Source organism: Sinohyriopsis cumingii, chromosome 16 (genome assembly GCF_028554795.1).
Source record: "Sinohyriopsis cumingii isolate HCF-2022 chromosome 16, ASM2855479v2, whole genome shotgun sequence".
In the NCBI taxonomy this organism is placed as follows: Eukaryota; Metazoa; Mollusca; class Bivalvia; order Unionida; family Unionidae; genus Sinohyriopsis; species Sinohyriopsis cumingii.
This window is the reverse complement of record NC_142976.1, coordinates 12297003-12314512: the sequence shown is the minus strand read 5'-3', so window position 1 is coordinate 12314512 and position 17510 is coordinate 12297003. Positions and strand designations below refer to the sequence as shown.

General features: G+C 41.1%; 1 protein-coding gene and 1 long non-coding RNA gene across 2 annotated transcripts in view; one reads left to right on the top strand and one right to left on the bottom strand.

The window, feature by feature from the left end:
• Nucleotides 1–3300, bottom strand: part of LOC149779954 (septin-7-like) — a 141978-nt gene extending 138678 nt beyond the window's left edge. The window contains exon 1 of the mRNA XM_089936659.1: nt 3221–3300. Within this exon, the coding sequence (XP_089792785.1) occupies nt 3221–3224 (4 nt within the window). The 5' untranslated portion in view covers nt 3225–3300. The remainder of the gene's footprint in view (nt 1–3220) is intronic.
• LOC149779953 (uncharacterized) overlaps nt 2401–17510 on the top strand; it is a 56055-nt gene continuing 40945 nt past the window's right edge. Inside the window, exon 1 of the long non-coding RNA XR_016414966.1 lies at nt 2401–3104. This is a non-coding gene — a long non-coding RNA (uncharacterized LOC149779953). The remainder of the gene's footprint in view (nt 3105–17510) is intronic.

Sequence of the window (17510 nt, the reverse complement as noted above, 5' to 3'; positions counted from 1 at the left end):
CATACCTCAGACATGCAGCATCATGTCCCACCCAGTCACCATATCCTGACACCAGACCAACCAGATCTAACACGAACCTCTTAATGTTGAGTGACAAGCGAGGCAGGTCCTAGTACCATTTTTTAAAAGTCTTTTTCCATCCATTTCAACTAGATAATTTTAATGATGGATGCAATGTTGGCCGTAATGAACATTAGATCAGCACCATTTTCATTTAGGAACAACGTCTTTATACAGTATGACAATACATTCAGCAGGGGAAGCAATAGCAAGATTTTCAAGACTGTCACTGTAGCAACCATACTGGATAAGCAAGCAGCACCATTTTCATTTAGGAACAATGTCTTTATAACAATACATTCAGGAGGGGAAGCAATAGCAAGATTTTCAAGACTGTCACTGTAGCAACCATAATGGATACGCAAGCAGCACCATTTTCATTAGGACCAACTAGATCATGGGATGTGCATGTGTGAAGTTTAAAAGCAATCTTACAACTATTTTAGGCCAGCTAGCAATAATACACCTGTGCTAATGGAGAGACATTGGATGATCTACAACAGACCATCCCATACGCTCTTCTGCTGTAGAGCTACAAAAAATAAATGTTGTGCACATCTACAAAAGACTTTCAGTCATATCCCAAAGTTTTAAGTCTGTAGGAAGAGCTATGATCATCCATAACCATATAAAGAATTTCAGAATGCCGATCAAGGCCTCAAGCTGAATTAGTTCTATAACTAACTGAGCCACCTTCTCTAAAATAAGTCTTTATTTTTATTATTATTAAGGCAGCCATTTTGACAGCTGTATGAGCATAACTTTAACACATAATATTCTCTGTTGGAATACAGTATTCATTACCTCTTGAAACCGCTAGAAGCCTTGACACAAGAGTTAAAGAACACTTGTACACCAACAGAGAATCTCTTAGTGGTGAACACTGCAAAGAATCGGGGCATAGTATTTTTAGGGATAAAATATCTGAGTATTTGCTAGATAGAATAATACCCTGAGGAGGAAAATAAGAGAAGATTTTGAAATCATGGACCAGGAGCCAGTGTTGAACCATGATTCCGGATTGGAACTTCTGCCACTGTACAGAAGGGTTTTGTCACATGGTCAACATTTAGCTGATCACGTGACACCAATCCAGAAGGCATTTCTCTGATGAAGACCTTGTAATAAGGTCATAAGCTAATGAGTCATAACCTATTATGCTACAGAAAGGTATTAAGAAATTTCACTGACAGTATTTGAAGTCTCATGGTCAAATGTCAGGAGCTGCTGACCAAAAAATCTGAAGAATAAGACACTTAAAGATTTTCCATTTTTTCCCCCCTAACGGTGACCATATTTTATGGCAGATCAGCACGAGTTGTACAAAAAAGATGCATTCTGTCAAGTATGGCCAAATACTATTCAGTGGTTCTGAATCTGCCATTTAAAGGCTTTATATGAATAACAATTCGATAGGAACTCTGCATCATTTGTATGAACTTGAGAGGTATCCATTCTGGGATAATTTTAGTTAAATTTGACCGAGTTGTATTTAGTGGTTTTGGAAAGGTCATTTTAAATGTTTTTCCATTTTTCATTGAAACTGGGCTGGTGGCCACATAGAGAGTACCTTACTGCCAAGATAGTGCTAATATAAATATGACTGTTAAAACCACAAATTCTAAAAACAGCACAATACAATCAAGACTGCTTTGATGTAAACATGAGAAGGAAAAGATGTTTGGTTCTGGTTACATTGAAAAAAATTAGGATAGGTTGGTCGGTACAAACATTTTTTTGATCCGGATGGATTTATATGAATCATAAACTACAAAAAAGCACCATTTGCATCCCATTTTTAACGCTGATAGTAATTACATCCTGTTGTTTATTCCTCCACCCCCCCAAATTTTGTATTTTCTTTACTCCAAATTTCTCTTTCTAGTTTTCAAAATAATGTTGTTGTTGTGGGGTTTAACGCCATTTTTCAGCATACGATAGGCTATGCATGGCGGCCAGTATTATTGGTGGAGGAAGAACCCTGGAAAACCCCGGGAAGAACCACCGGCCCACGAGAAGCTACTGACAAGCTTTCTCACATACCCATATTGGCCGAATCCTAGACTTGAACCCACACAGACATAGGTGAGATGGCAGTGATCCATAACGGAGAGCGCTTCAGACCACTCAGCCACTCAGGGCCCCCAAAATAATGTTGAGTCGACAGTTAAAAGTAGGGTCAGCTGGTAACCAGAACCAGAAATAAAATTTTTTTACCTGACCATTAAATCCCATTTATCTAGCAGAGAGGGTGCGATATTATAGAAGTGCACATTATTACCAGTATATCGGTTTACAAGTATATTTTTTCTGGTGATACACAAGATGGTACATTTTTTATACCATACTGCTAATAATAGCTTCCATGTGTAACGAATGTATGGAAATTCCCGAGACAATTGGAGTAAAGTGTTTTATGGCTTCATTTGTAGCTGGTACTACTATCGGTAAGGATCAAATGAGAATTCTGCCATCATACAATTTAAAAAAATAAAAATAAAGTGAAAACGAGTGGGAAAGACGTGCATGTAAGAAAGACATGCAGCGGGGGAGGGCAAATAAAACTCATTTCAATACCAAAGCTTTTCATCACCACACCCTAAATGTCTGGTATCCATATAAATCATATAGTCCAATATTGAGAATGCTGGGCCAAAGAGTTCGTTTTGTTATCAGCCTGCATAAAATGTAATTATTAATAAAAAAGATGGGGGTGGGTGAAATTCCTCGTCACATGGGCAAAGTAAAAGTTGCCACAAAGTAGACAAATTGAACAGTCGCCAGCCTATTTTCATTGTGTGCACAAGTAACATGAAAGTTTTATTAAATATGTCTGTCCACACGATACGACAGAAGCACGGCTGATGCATGTTTGTAAAGGTAATCTCATGTGGTACTACGTGATACATACAACCCGGAAATAGGCCATTTACGCTGACCTTATATTTACACCTGCTAAAACGACACTGCAGACGAGTCATCACAAATACTAATACTGTACTGTAGGGGGAGTCACAACTGAAACTAATGCTTCACGTTTACAAGTAAGTTTGTGCCATGTTATATTTAACAATATTGTCGCTTCTTATCTTATTCGTAAATGTCATCTATCAAAGACCGATTGACAGTTTGACCTTATCCAAAATAGTATATAACTTACCCATGTTTTGCGTCGATAGTCCAAGAACTATTTTCACAGCCACAAATGTATACGGTACGCATGCGCTACTAAACAATTTATTAATGGCTTGCCTGATTCACAATGGTTTGAAAAGATTGTGGTTTCCGATTGTGAACATTATAGACGTACACCCAGTAGTAATCTATTTTCTCTTTACGTATTTTGGTAGCAGAGTATTTTCGAAAAAGTTTGACATGATTTAATTACATCTAGTAATATACTAAAGAAATACATGCATAGTGGCGCGTCTTATAGCGCGGTATTTAAATATTTTTGTTCAATGAGGTTAGAATGCGTGTCAAATGTATGTAAATCAGGCCCGGCCCTAGGGAAAGGCGAACGAAGCAACCGCCTTGGGCCATACGCTAACACGCAATGCAATTTTTTTTTTTAGCTTGGGGCCCCGTGATCATCGCTTGCTGCCTTGGACCCCTGGCATCATAAGGCCGGGCCTGATGTAAAAAAAAATATCAGGAAGTTGACATAGCCTTGAATATTACAAATTTGAAGAAATATATTCACGATAAACAGAACCATAAATTTACTTTACATGTACAAATTTAAATTTAAGCGAATGATCAAATCCCATTCACCATCACCAGTTCCAATTATTACGCCCTATGGTCCTAACAAAGTAACAGTCGAGAGCGAAAACCAAGCAGTTTTGTAAATTCTACAAACAATATATTTTGCTAAAATTTAAACTGAAAATGTAAAAATTAACGGTATTGCGAATTAAATCATAAATAATCCAAAACAGTTCTAACACAAGTCCTAATGATTACAGTTCTGAATAAATTTTAGTGGTATTCCCAAATAAGTCCAACTCAGGAAGCGTTGTTGAGTCTGTGATGGTCTGGGTCGTCGTGATGTGCCAACTTTCTTTTGTTGAATCACAATATTACAATCCAAGAATATATCCTCATTTGACTTTCACTATAAATCCAAGTTTCCTTTTCCAAGAATGTTATTTTCGAGCACATTGTATTTCCAGTGAAAATAACTGAAAAAATTAGAATAAATAAATTCCAGCCCAAACGAAATAATGGACACAACAAAAAGGAAACGCATTCTGCTCAGATCTTACTGTGCGAATGAATAATTTCTAGACAAACAAGATTATACTGTCCTCTACTTGACCTCGGATCACGCTTAGAGTTTTCGAAACAAAATTATTACCTAATGGAAAATTTCATTCCAGAAGGATCCAAATGTTTACAAGATAAAGTCTCTGTTTTAATTGGAAGGCGTGTTACTAAAATTATAATGTGGCAAACAACAGGTAGACTGGGCATTTTATGGGGATTATCCAATGTTCTGGACTCAGATTGAAATAAGCATGTTGTTTACTAAACCAAAATCAATGATTCAGGTCTGGTAGAAAATGAACTTGATTTTGTACAAAGTCAAACATAAAATACAAGTATCTATAGCATATAATGAATTTTAAAAAAAGAAAAAGAAAAAAAAACTAACAAGCTATGCAGATTAAATATGCATAATACAATCCCTTTTCCGTACTTTTCAGTCGTGAAATCGTCCTAGAACAATATGTACAATGTCAACAGAATTGGTGACATGACAAGCGCTCATCACTTAATATCAACTTACGTGTAAAGGGCCGCTTTGGATGTATTGTCAGGCTCGTGAATTTTGATGCAGTGTGGGTTCTCAGATCTGTTATAAAAGCAAAGTAATGAAATCTGTCATGCTTTCAATTTTTTTTTTTTTTTTATAGACATGGGACATGAAATTAAAGTTATGGGGGTGAGGTTAACTATAAATATTTTTTGTAATATAACCTTAGTTTGTCATATATTATAATTGTTTCATGGCTCGCGCTTCATTTTGATTGAGGGTAGAACTTTGGCATACCTGACTATCGTCATGTTATATATATATATATATATATATATATATATATATATATATATATATATATATATATATATATATATATATATATATATATATATGTGTGTGTGAGAGAGAGAGAGAGTGCAACAAATCGATACCTGTCATCTTTAGCTAGTTTGTGTTTATTGCACTATATTCTAACAAAGTGGTACAATAATGCAATATATTCTAACACAGTGGTACGGAAATGGTAGAGTTTTCCTCAACATATATTCCAAATTAAATTTTTTAAGACATTTTCTTGATGACTGATTTAACAGGTATTGATAACTAGGTTTCCAAAAGAACGTTACTATAGGTACTTTTAATATCGCCTACCTGCTGAAATCACTTTATTGCTCAAAAATACGGCGCTTTACAACATTAGACAACATCTATACCATAAAAAAAAACAGATATAATGATATTATTACAGAAAACAAACACCAATGAAATTAGAAAACATAAAAACATGCTGTATATATTTAAGGTAGGGAACATTATTAGGTCTTTAAGTTTGTTTTTGCAGTCGAAATAAGTGAGTTTTAAGAGCACTCTTGAATGGGATCACTGTATTTGTGTCTAAGTTCAGTGGGCAATACATTCCACGTTGCTTGGGCCCTGCTATGCAAAAGAACGCTGTCCATATGACTTTATTTTCGTAGTGGAATAATGAGTATATGATTGTCAAAAGAGAAGCGTAAGTATCTTGCTGGTGTGTACACATGGGTGAGGTAGGATAGTTATGTTGGACTGGAGTCCGTCAGTGAAACGTAGCACAGAGAACAAATTTTGTGTTTGATTCTGGATCAAATGGATAGCCAGAGTAGGGTACAGAGCAGCGGGGAGGTGTGCTCTGATCATAGTACTCTAAGTATGATCCGAGCAGCTCTGTTTTGAACATTTTGAAGTTTCTGAAGTAGATATTGAGATGAACCAGACAGAATTGAGTTACAATAGTCCAGTCTTGAAAGTACTAATGAACATACAAGTGTTTTAGTGACATCAACTGAAAGATATTTGCGAATGGAGCTGATGCGTCTCAGCTCAAGATATGCAGCCTTGCATATGTTCATGACATGTTGTTGAAACGTGAGAGTACTGTCCAGAGTGACACCTAGGTTTCGTACTGACTGTGAATTTAATGTTGGTGTTACTGATATTTATTGTTTGAGGTAAAGGATGTAACTGAGTATTTGTGCTGTGACGAGAATGGCCTCAGTTTTATCATCATTCATCTGCAGCTTGTTACATGTCATCCATGATTTCACATCAGAAATGCACCTCTCTAGACCTTGGATGGTAACATCAACTTCAGTTGGGTGGCTAGATTTGTATATTTGGGTGTCATCAGCGTACAGTTGGTGAGACACTGGATGATGATCTATGACATTTGAGAGCGACTGAGTGTACATAATGAAGAGAACAGGTCCAATTACATACCCTTATGGAACCCCACAACATAGATTAGCTGGGCAAGAGTGTATTCCATTTGCAGACATAATCAGTATCCTGTTGATTAAGTAGGAATTGAACCGCAGTAAGGCTGTAATCATGAATGCCAAATACATGCTGGAGACGGTGAAGTAATATAGCATGGTCTATTGTGTCAAATGCTGCAGACAAATCAAGGAGGGTGAGGACTGTAATCTTGCCGCTATCCAAAGCAGAGAGAATGTCATTAACTACTTTTAGTAGAGTAGTTTCATTACTGTGGTAAGGTACTCTTGTTACCGAAATCAGAATAGTATGCAATGCTATTAATACAGGATAAAAGTTTATATCTTCAATATTTTTTTAAAGGTAAGTAGTGAAGGGGGGCACTTTACGTACAATGGGAATTAGCATTACAGACCACCCCTGGGTTAGATTACGTACAATGGAAATTTAACATGGCGAAAAATCGTGGGTCAGATTACGTACAAGGGGAATTAACATGGCGATAAATCGTGGGTCACTCTACGTACAAGGGGAATTTAACATGGCGATAAATCGTGGGTCACTCTACGTACAAGGGGAATTTAACATGGGGAATAGAGTTTGGGCTTGTTTAGGGACAAGGGGAATGGAACATGGGATTTTTTTTTTTTAAATTTTTTTAAAAAGGGGTAGGCAATGGAAAGGCTATCTCTTTTCGAGAAATATGGCTGGCCCTGAAAAGGGCCTTTGGGTTTTTTCTTCTTCTTCTTTTAACTTCTTAACTTCTTCCACCATCCTCTTATTTTGTCCATCATTCCTTTCTTCTTTTTCTTTTCTTTTTCCGGCAACCAGTCCGGGTGGCCCATGGCCCGGAACTTCTCTTGGATTTTCATCCAGTTTGTGTTCAGTTTTTCGAATTCATCCCTTTTTTTTCTTTTTTCTTCTTCTTTTCTTTCCTTGGACCACTTTTCTTTGATCTTCTTGACCTCTTCGGTCAGCACATTCCTCATTAGTTCTTCAGCTTTCTTAAGTTTTTCTAACCCCCACTTCGCGAAACACCAATCTGTCCATTCTACAATGTCTTCTAGAAAGCACCTTGCACTCGTCACATGATCTATCGCTTCTTTTAACTTACCCACTTTGACATACGGTGGGTTAATTAAACCTCTGATTCTCTTCTCCTCATCCTCTATCATTTCTTTTACAATATTTACGGATAAGTGGAGGCTGGTTACTTGTCTTGAGACGAAGTCTTTTGTCACTGCATACCTCCATTCTTGTTCAACCCTTTCTACTACACTCAATCCATCCACCATCCAATACCAACTTCCCATAAGATCGTTGTATAAAGCTGAAGCTGCTGGCATCTTCTTGTTCGCTTATTCCGTAGAATGGGCTCCAATGACCAACACTGTTAGTTTTATAGTGAAAGCGCGTACGTGAAGGAAAACATCCCTGAAAACATAAAATTGATCTTACCTCGATCATGACCAAGCAACGCGCGGACGTGAAGGAAAACATCCCCTACTTTTCTCGTTTCATATAATAAAACCCTAACTATGCTCTTCAGATACGCTAAGAAACCCATAATCTACTATTCACACAAACATACCTGAGCTCTTACAAACACAAACACACAAACACACAAACGCATACCCTCACACTATCTTAAAAAGAGTTAGTGTTTATATACACACTACTCTACCTACACGCATTGGCAAATTGATCGTTATTTCTTTTCTAGAGTATTGGGTAGCCCTGAAAAGGGCTGTTTTTTGAACTCCTGATGCACCTATCTAATGGTTGCACCGTCCTGGCCTGGCGCCACACACGCATCTTCTTCCCCAGTCTTCTTTCACCTTTCTTCTGGGGAGCGCAGAGGGAGGATGATTCGCTTCAACACCCCAATCCTCTGTCTCGGGAATATTTAACGACATCCTCTCTTCTCTTTTCTTTTCCTCTTCTTCCCTCTCTCTTCTCTCCTCCTCTTCCTTCTTTACTCTTGCTTCTTCTACTATAGCCTCCGCTGATAGTTCGTTTACTATGCGCCTGGCATATTCCAGGTGCATCTGGAGTTCTAACAGTTTCACTATTCTGCTAGTCATTCTTCTGGCTGTGTTGATCAATCAACAAGGGTAGCTAGACTGCCCAGCGAGTTTCAATTTATAGTGAAAGCGCGGACGTGATGGAAAACATCCCCCTAATAACATAAAATTCATCTTACCTAGATCATGACCAAAAAAAACAACAACGCGCGGACCTAAAAGAAACACTCACTCACTTTTTATGCTACCCATCACTATTTTAAATTTTTTTATAAATTACTTCAATAGACTATCCACATACTCAACTCAATTCAATCTAACTCCAAATATACACCTCAAACACCAAAAAACATCATTTTAATCTACTATCCACACCAACTTACTTGAGTTCTTACAAACACCAACACACCAACACATACCCTCACATTTTTTAAAAGAGTTAGTGTTTATTTTCACACTACTCTACCTACACATTGGCAAATTAATCGTTATTTCTTTTCTAGAGTATTGGTAGCCCTGAAAAGGGCTGTTTTTTTTGTTTGCTATGGCATTCTTTTTTAGTTGTGATGTCCTCTGAGGATAGACTTTCTGGCAATAGGTCTGCTTCTTCGGAAAGAGAAGAAGAACTCTTTGGTGTCGATACGGCAATCGACAAAGCCTCTGTCAGGTTCAGGTTGCTGCTGTTGTTGCTGTTGTTGCTGCTGTTGCTGCTGTTGCTGCTGTCTCTGAAGTCTGTACTTCTCTGTCCATTCTTCTTTTTCCCTGTTCACTTCTTCTCTGAAGAGCTCTTCTATTAGGTCTTCAGTGATTTTTAGCATTCTCACATTCTCTATTTCTTCTGGCTTTGGTATCAGACTGTGTCTGACCCTATGCAAATTCACGTAGGCTTCGTTGAGCTTAGCTAGTTTCGAGCACATCTTCTTAGGAGGATGAGTCGACAATGGATGGTTAGACTGGGAACAACCCCCTGTTCTTAAAGTCAAAGCGCGGACGTGAAGGAAAACATCCTCCACACGGTTTTCGAGCCGCAACGTTTAGTGAGTGTCATGAGAGGGATAGTAAGAAATGAAAGAGCATCAATCCAACATTCTTATAGCTAAACAAAAGACAAAGGCATTTTTTTCTAAACACAACATTTTTTATTCAAAAATCACTTAACACTAAACAACAACATTTCTAACATTTTTAACAATAATCCAACACTATAACATCAAACAATCTTTTTCTAATCACAAATATTTTTTTTTCAAATACTAACTACTTTAAACAGGGCTGACAACGTTGTGAATGAAATTGTGATTTCCACTGTTGGAAATCATTAGGCCATTGATGGACACTACGTGTCCTAGCTTGAGACAAAAGATAAGCATAATGGTCACAAAACCATCGGTCTACTTTCACATCATTTCTAGCAGAAGAACGAGGATCGAAATGAGTCACTAAATGTTCTAAGGAATAGCCCAGGCTGCGATGATGCAGAAAATACACACAATATTGTCCACACACCAAGGAATCTGTGCCTTGTAATTTCACATTATTGAATCGGGTGGTTTGAGCATTTCTTCTCATAAAGTCAATGATATCGTCTTCCAAAGGGGGCAATCCGTACGAATCGAAATATTCCACACATCCTTCTTGAGGAAAGTAAACGGCTACCCAGTGGGTTCCTGGGAGATGACTGTCGTCCGTGTTGATTACGTAAGCTTGATGGTCTTGAGGTTTGCGATGAGGGAGTTCATCTTTAGCACAGACGACAGGATTCCAAGAAGCCGTATACGAACTGTGGTTCAAAAGGTAATAAAGTTCCCAGGTATCCATTGTTTTGTGGTTTTCTTCTTCACAGGTAATAATAAGTCGTCAATTCGATCCTGACTTTTTGCTTGAAAATGTCTGACGAATAAACGGTTATTCGTTCTGTTTCCTCACTCTGATTCAGGAGAGCTTCGATACGATGGATCTCTTGAGTAGTTAATGGTGGACAAGAATGTTCACGCAAGTCTTTATACCACTGGTGCAACACGTCTTTGTTTGAGATGAGACTCCAAGCTTCGTCCAGATACTCGTCCAATTTTTCTTCTTGGCTCAACATCAGGCATTTATCGTGTTGAATTTGACTGGGATGATCGTTTTGACATCCATAGCAATTTTTCTTGATCAATTCCGTCATTTTGTCGACCAAGTGTTTGGCAAAACAGGAGACTAAATGGGCTTCTTGTTCTGGCCATCTCGACTTCATCATGATCACTTCTTCTTTTTCCACGGTCTCCTCACATTCCATCTCCAAAGTTTCTCCACTAGGTAAAGAGGGACAACAGTCTTCCATGGTTTCTAGTAATCTAGGATGACTTCTCTCAAACTTCTCTATGGTATTATCGAATTCTGCATACAGGATGACGTTCACTGTCTCTTTCAGTGGTTCTGCAAACTGAAGTTCCACACGAATCTGGCCTGATTTTATAGGGTGGAAATGTCCCTCGTCGCTGCCTTGGTCTGGAGTGAAATCGAAAGCCCACAAAGCATAGCCTCCTGCGTAATCCTCGTACGTAATACCGTGACTGGTGTTGGTTCCTAACTGTCCGGTGGCTTCGTACAGGGACAAGTACGATCTCAAGTAATTCTTCTCTTTAAAGTCAGGTTCGAAAGGTCGGGTACACAAGGTTTTGCCATCGCGACTGACTTCGATTTTCTTCACGTTAAAGTGTTGAAAGTTGAAAGGATTTTGAGCGAAGGCTCCGTTGAAGGCTGAATTCGAGACCATACCAAGGATCAAACGTTTGGGTAGCTGTCCTTGGAACAGATGATCTTCGATCATGGAATGATGTCCAACGGGAATGGTGAACGTTTTCACTTCCACGCGTCGTATGGGATACTTGGCGGTCGTTCTGCTCAACGTTTGACTGATGTCGTTACCTACTTTGGGTAACACTTCCACGCGTCGTACGTAGAGTTTGGCCTCTTCGATTTTGCTTTTAGGAGCCTTAGCATCCTCAGCCAACAAATGGAAAGCGGTACTGCTACGATTCAGTCTCAAGCGGACATTGACTCCGTTCAGCAAATATTTCTCTTGCAACCACATGTCCAAATGCAAACGATCCATCAGTTCTAAACTCTTCTTATCTAAGATTTTGAGTTCTCTTTGCTCAAAGCCGCTATTGGTTCCATCTACAAGGTCGAACTTGCCCGCTTCGTCAGGTTCCCACAGCACACAAGCATTGAGATGGGTATCCTTGGCATCTATTCCGTACGTCAAGAGATTTTCCAGGTAGGCACGGTAAGGGTAAGTATCCATGCTGCTGCTGACCAGTTTGTTATTCAAGTACAAGTCCACTCCACTAAACAAGGAATGCATGAAATTGTTGACGGGAGCTATATTCTCAGTGTCATCTACTGCACCATCATCCTTATCTAGAACTTTGACTTTCAAGTACAAGTAACTGCTATTCAGATCGATGTAATCTTCGGGCTGTCCTTTGATTTCAAACTCGATGGGAGCTGAGGCTGTCAATGAGGAGACGGGATGAAATTCCACCAATTGAGATTCTTGCATCGTCATCATGGTGGGGGGCATGGCAAACAGATCCAGTTCCGTCTTGGAACAAGCGCAAGACTCTCGGTGCATCATTTTTTCTCTGTGTCTCAATAATCGAAAACGTCTAAGTCTCGAACGGTTCTTCTTTTCTTAGCCTTTCTCGCTTGAAGTCTGGTGAAAGGGTGTTTTCTTCGTCGTCTCTTTCTGCCTTGTCCTTGCTGAATGCCTGACTCGGTAGCGTGCAGAACATTTATAGGTGTGTCTCGTCGGCCCAAAATGTCTTTGCCCGTTTGCAGCAAGACATTTTTGCCAGCCCTCATGAAGGCTTCTTTAGGGTTTTGTTTGTCGATGATGACATTTTGGAGAAATTCTTTGCCTTGCGTCAGTGCCGCATCTTTCAAGGCGTGCAATCCGCGTGTCACCATCGGTTTCAAGACTGGGGCCACCGAACGAAAGGCCGATTTTAACATGTCTCCTAAGCCGTGTCCTCGCTGTCGTGCAACCCCTCGGTACACTGGATACATGACTTACTTACGAGTCGTGAGAAAACCGTTTTCGAAAATGGAGTTTCACCGTGACTTTTCCTTTGGTGAATGGAATATTTTGTCCTAAATCTCCTTTTATAGTAATGTTGACCGTGTCCAAATACGACTTGCTGACAGGTAAATAGTGAGGATGGACAAATTCGCGGTGGACGTGGTAAGTGTTTCCACCTTCCTCGTCAGCGTTTGCGGCAGAATCCACTTTGAAAGGAATGACACGCAGTAACGGCACAGAGGTGTGTCCCACCACGTTATACTCCACCACATCGGAGTACACGAACATCAAATTTAGTCCTTGGTTCAGTTCTACCGGGGTACGAAAATACTTGGCAAAAGTATAGTTGTCAGAAATGACTAGTAATTCGCCTTTTTGTTGTTCTACTTTCTTCCTCAGCTCCATGTCACCGCCCAACATGTCAAACAATTCAGGACAAAATAAGAAAGACATGATTTTGGGCCCCTCAGGAAATTTTATCAGGAAGCGACGAGCTGTTTTGTGGTACTCCAGGGTGACACTTTTTTTGACATGCTCTAAAGCTTTCAGAAACACACCATTAAACCTGGTGGCTATGGTGTTGACCAAATGTTGACCACTAAAATAATAGCCTGGGGGAATGAACAAGTGATAGGTGGTCCACTTTAGATTTGGTGTACGGGTTTTCTTGTCATATTTGCTATGGGTATCCAAATACTGTTGCATTTGTTCGTCATGAACTTCCACATCAAATTTATTTTGATTGGGAAGGACATTGAGGACTTGGGTCGGGTGAATCATTTCCACTAAAGCCACTTCCCAATGGGCTTCGTGATCTAAGGGGATGGCTTGAGGTAATTTGGCCGTGTAACAGCACAACGTGTTATTGGGAAACACCTCCATGGAACTGTCACTGGGTAAGGTCAAGTAAAATTGGTTTTCGTGACTCATAATTCTAGAGTTCTGTGGCTGTCCGAGGGGATATTACTGGACGTCAGAGGTGTGTCTCCGCCCAAAATGGGGTTCTGGTTGTGGTTGTTGTTGTTGTTGAAGTGGTGACTGGCACTGGCACTGGACACAACGTTCCCGTTCGAGGAGAATTTCAGGAAGGGATTGGGAAGCAGGTAACCGATGCAACTGCTCAATAAAATGGTCCACAATTGTTTGTCTCCTTGTTGCAAACTCAAATTGGCAATGGCTGCCCCGATGACACAGTACACCACGAAGATTTGGCAGAAAAAGACGATTTGCGTTTTAGGCACACGTTCTCCGCACCACACCCACAAGGGTTGTTTTTGTAAATCTTGCACCGAAGAACTAGGGGAAGAAGGAGTGGTCGACGTAGCTGCGTCTGATGTGTGAAAGGGCATGATGGTCACTTCTTCTTTTTATAGTCGATGACTTGCGAAGCGTCGATCCAAGAATCGAAACTGGGTGGATATCCTTTCCAACGTACTTTGACTTCTTTGACACGTCGTTTGCCCACTTTACGGGTTCTGCGTTCGAGAATGCTTTCGATGTCGTACACGTCGTCTTCTTTTTTGGTGACACGTTGTAACTCGGGCAAATAAAACGTTCCTTTGAGCACTTCTCCGTTCATGTCTTCCAATTTATAGACGGCAGGATGACGGCCATGCACTCGTCCAGTGACACGAAACAATTCGGTCGTCCAGTTAGGTAAGTAACCTTTGTCGAAAGTGCGTTTGGTTTTGCCAATGCGCACCCAATCTCCTACGGTCAACTCTTCACTTTTCTTGGGGACAGCCCTCGTCGGGGACGTACCGAACAGGTGCTCAAACACCAGCACTTCGTTGTCGGGAGTCACGTCCTGCGGGGCACGTCCGATGCTTCGATGGTAAGATTGGTTGTACGCTTGCACCAAGTGCGGTAAGATGTCGATGTACTTCAGAGTGTGGTGATGCGTAAAATATTTCCACATGCGTTCTTTCAAAGTGCGTTGAAAACGTTCCACGATGCTGGCTTTGGTTTCGGGATTCTCGGTGGTAAAAAAATGAATGTCACGTTTCTTTAATTCTTTTTGGAAAGCTTGGTTCAGAAATTCGGTGCCTTTGTCCGTTTGCCATCGAAGAGGGTGACGACCGCTTTGTTTCAACACCCGTTGCAGGGCTCGCACTAACTCGCTGCTCGATTTGGAAGTCAAGGGCACGACCCAGGCAAATTTGGAAAAGACGTCGATGACACAAAACAAATATTTGTAGCCACGATTGTAGCTGGCCAAATGAGAGACATCGGCTAAATCGGCTTGCCATTGATGATCGATGCCTTCCACTCGGGTGCGACTTCTGGCAAACTTGCGTCGAATGGGCTTGTGTAAAGTGTAGGTAGCTTGTTCTTGTAACCGTCGTTGCACTTGAGGTAAACGGAGACTTTTCAGTCGCGTTTTGGCAGCACGATACAATTTTTGAACTCCTGCGTAACCTGCAGGATGGGAGGCATCGTAGTAAATGCTGGCTAAGACTTTTTCCATTTTTTTATTTTGTGTTGGTGTGTTAATAAGTCACCCACTCTTCGGTGATGCTACTTTGGGTGGGTCGAAAGGGTGGTTTGGAAACGGATTTACCTGTCCGATGGGCTACGGGAGTAGAAGTCGAAGGTAGTGGTGGTGGTGGAGGTGGCAATGGAATGGCTTTGGTTTTCTTTTCTTTTTTCGCTTCTGGTTTCTCTTCTTTCTTTTTCACTTCTGTCGAAGGAGGTGTGGACATCATCTTTTTAACCCAAGCTTTCATTTCTTCTCGTTGGGGTGTGGGGGACGGGGTCAATAAGGATGCTGCAATCTTACTCGAAATGGGAGCTGCTGACGGTGTTTGAAACACTTCGCGCGTCTCTTCTTCCTCAGGTCTTTGTGGGGTAGCATCTCTGGTGACGGTTGGGGATGACAGTAGTGGTGGTAATGATGATGATGGTGCTGGACTTTTCATCAAGGTCTTAAAATCTTTCAGAGTGGGTAAAGCTGTTTCGTCTAAAGCTTTCTGGTGAAAGAGTTGCAGTCTTTGCAAGAGTTGACCGTACTTTTGCGATTTTTCTGTTTCGGACAAATCTTGGCGATCCATCAAGGATTGCAATTCGTGTTGTAACTGGGACATCTCGCTCAAATTGGGATTGGGAGGTAAATGCGGGGTGCGTTGTTCTTGCCACCGATGGTATTCCATCCATCGTTTGTAAGGCACTAAAGCTAGTTTTCGTCCTTCCATGGGGTTGTCAGCGGTCGATTCTGAGATCTTGGGACTTCCGAGGGCCTTTTTATCTTGCTCCCACCAGTCCTCCCAACATGGTTCCCAAGACTCCTTTCAGTATGGGGCCTAACAAGAGAGGCAAAATGCCTCCACGTTGGACCAACATCTTCTTTTTTTGACGAATGGGAATTTTCTTTTGAACCATTTTCCGAAGAACGTGACGATGTTTGCCTAAGCATTGTTTCTGGTGTTTGGACAAAGGGATCGTGCCTTTCAAAACGTTCAAACAACATTCGCACACGGTATCGATGACCTCTTTGGAGGCCGTTTGAATGAGTTTTTTTCGTAGGGGTGGAGAAGCTTTGGACAGGACAGATAACATGTCCCCATGTTTGGCTAAACGTGGTGGCAGTCCTTTCCTTTTCTTTCCTTGGGGTTTTCTGGAGGGTGACATCTTTGAGTCTTCAGGAGCACCAAAAAACACTGATATCCTACTCGGTCACAGGCCTTTTTTATACTGGAACGCGTCGCCATTGATTGTCTTTACGTCGTATCAGTTTGAGGACAGGCATGACACGTCGTGCAGGGGTACGTAACGGACTAAATCGAGCCAGTTCTTGCTTGGACAAATCCAGTAAACTTTGTAACATGCCCGATCTTTCATGGACTTTGATTTTGGGAGAAGGTACTTTGTGAGCAGCAGCCACTGCCGCTAAATTGGAAGGTCCTGCCACTGGGGACGTTCTTTTGGGGGTCATCAACGGAGAAGTTCTTGGTGTGATCAACGTCTCCAAGTACTCTTCAGTTCCTGGTGACATCAACGGAGAAGTGGATAAACGTGAGGCTGCCGGAGACGCAGTCACCGCTGTGGCAGGTCGTGGTTTGCGAGTGTAAGGCTGCGTCCTGGCCGAAGTGCCTCTCTTGCGACTAGTTTTCTGTGGACTTTTCTTTTTCTGAGGACTTTTTCTCTGTTTCTTTTTCTGGGGGCTTCTTTTCTTTTTCCGGGGTGGTTTCTGGTAAGAGGAGGGTCCTGCCACTGGAGAAGTTATTCTTCTTGGGGACCTGGACTTTTTTTTCTTGGGGCTTCGTTGAACTTTTGTCTTGGGGATAACTTTGGGGGCATTAGGATCCCATCTTAAGAGTGAACGAATGATGACCCCTCCTAGAGTACCGCTCCCTCCAGGTTTCAAAATGATTTGTTTTTTGGTTTGAGTGTCGATGCGGGCATCGGCCAGTTGGACCAAAGCGACTTTGTTTCGATCGAAAAAGCGTTGGGTTTGATGAGGAATCTGAATGATTCCTTGGAGTAATTGACGTGCCGTCACCGTGAACCATCGTAAGACTTCTTTGAGACTAGCTTCTAAGACACGAGCTCGTGTTTGTGGATCTTTTTCTCGACTGATGCCATACAAGGCACGAATCAATTTGACGGGAAGATGCGACTGAAGGGACGTCATGTTCACACTGTGTGAGACAGACGAAAAAGGGTCTGAGGTTTTTATAGATTTTTTATGGGGAGTGAAATGAAGTCGAGGACGAAGACGTGTACAGGACAGGCCCTCCGTCTTGGCACCAGTCGTGAAACAAGTGGGTACGAAATCGCAAATCCTCGGGAGTCGTAGGTTTCAAATCGACGAGTAAATAGGCGTGTGGAGTTTGAGTGGCATCGT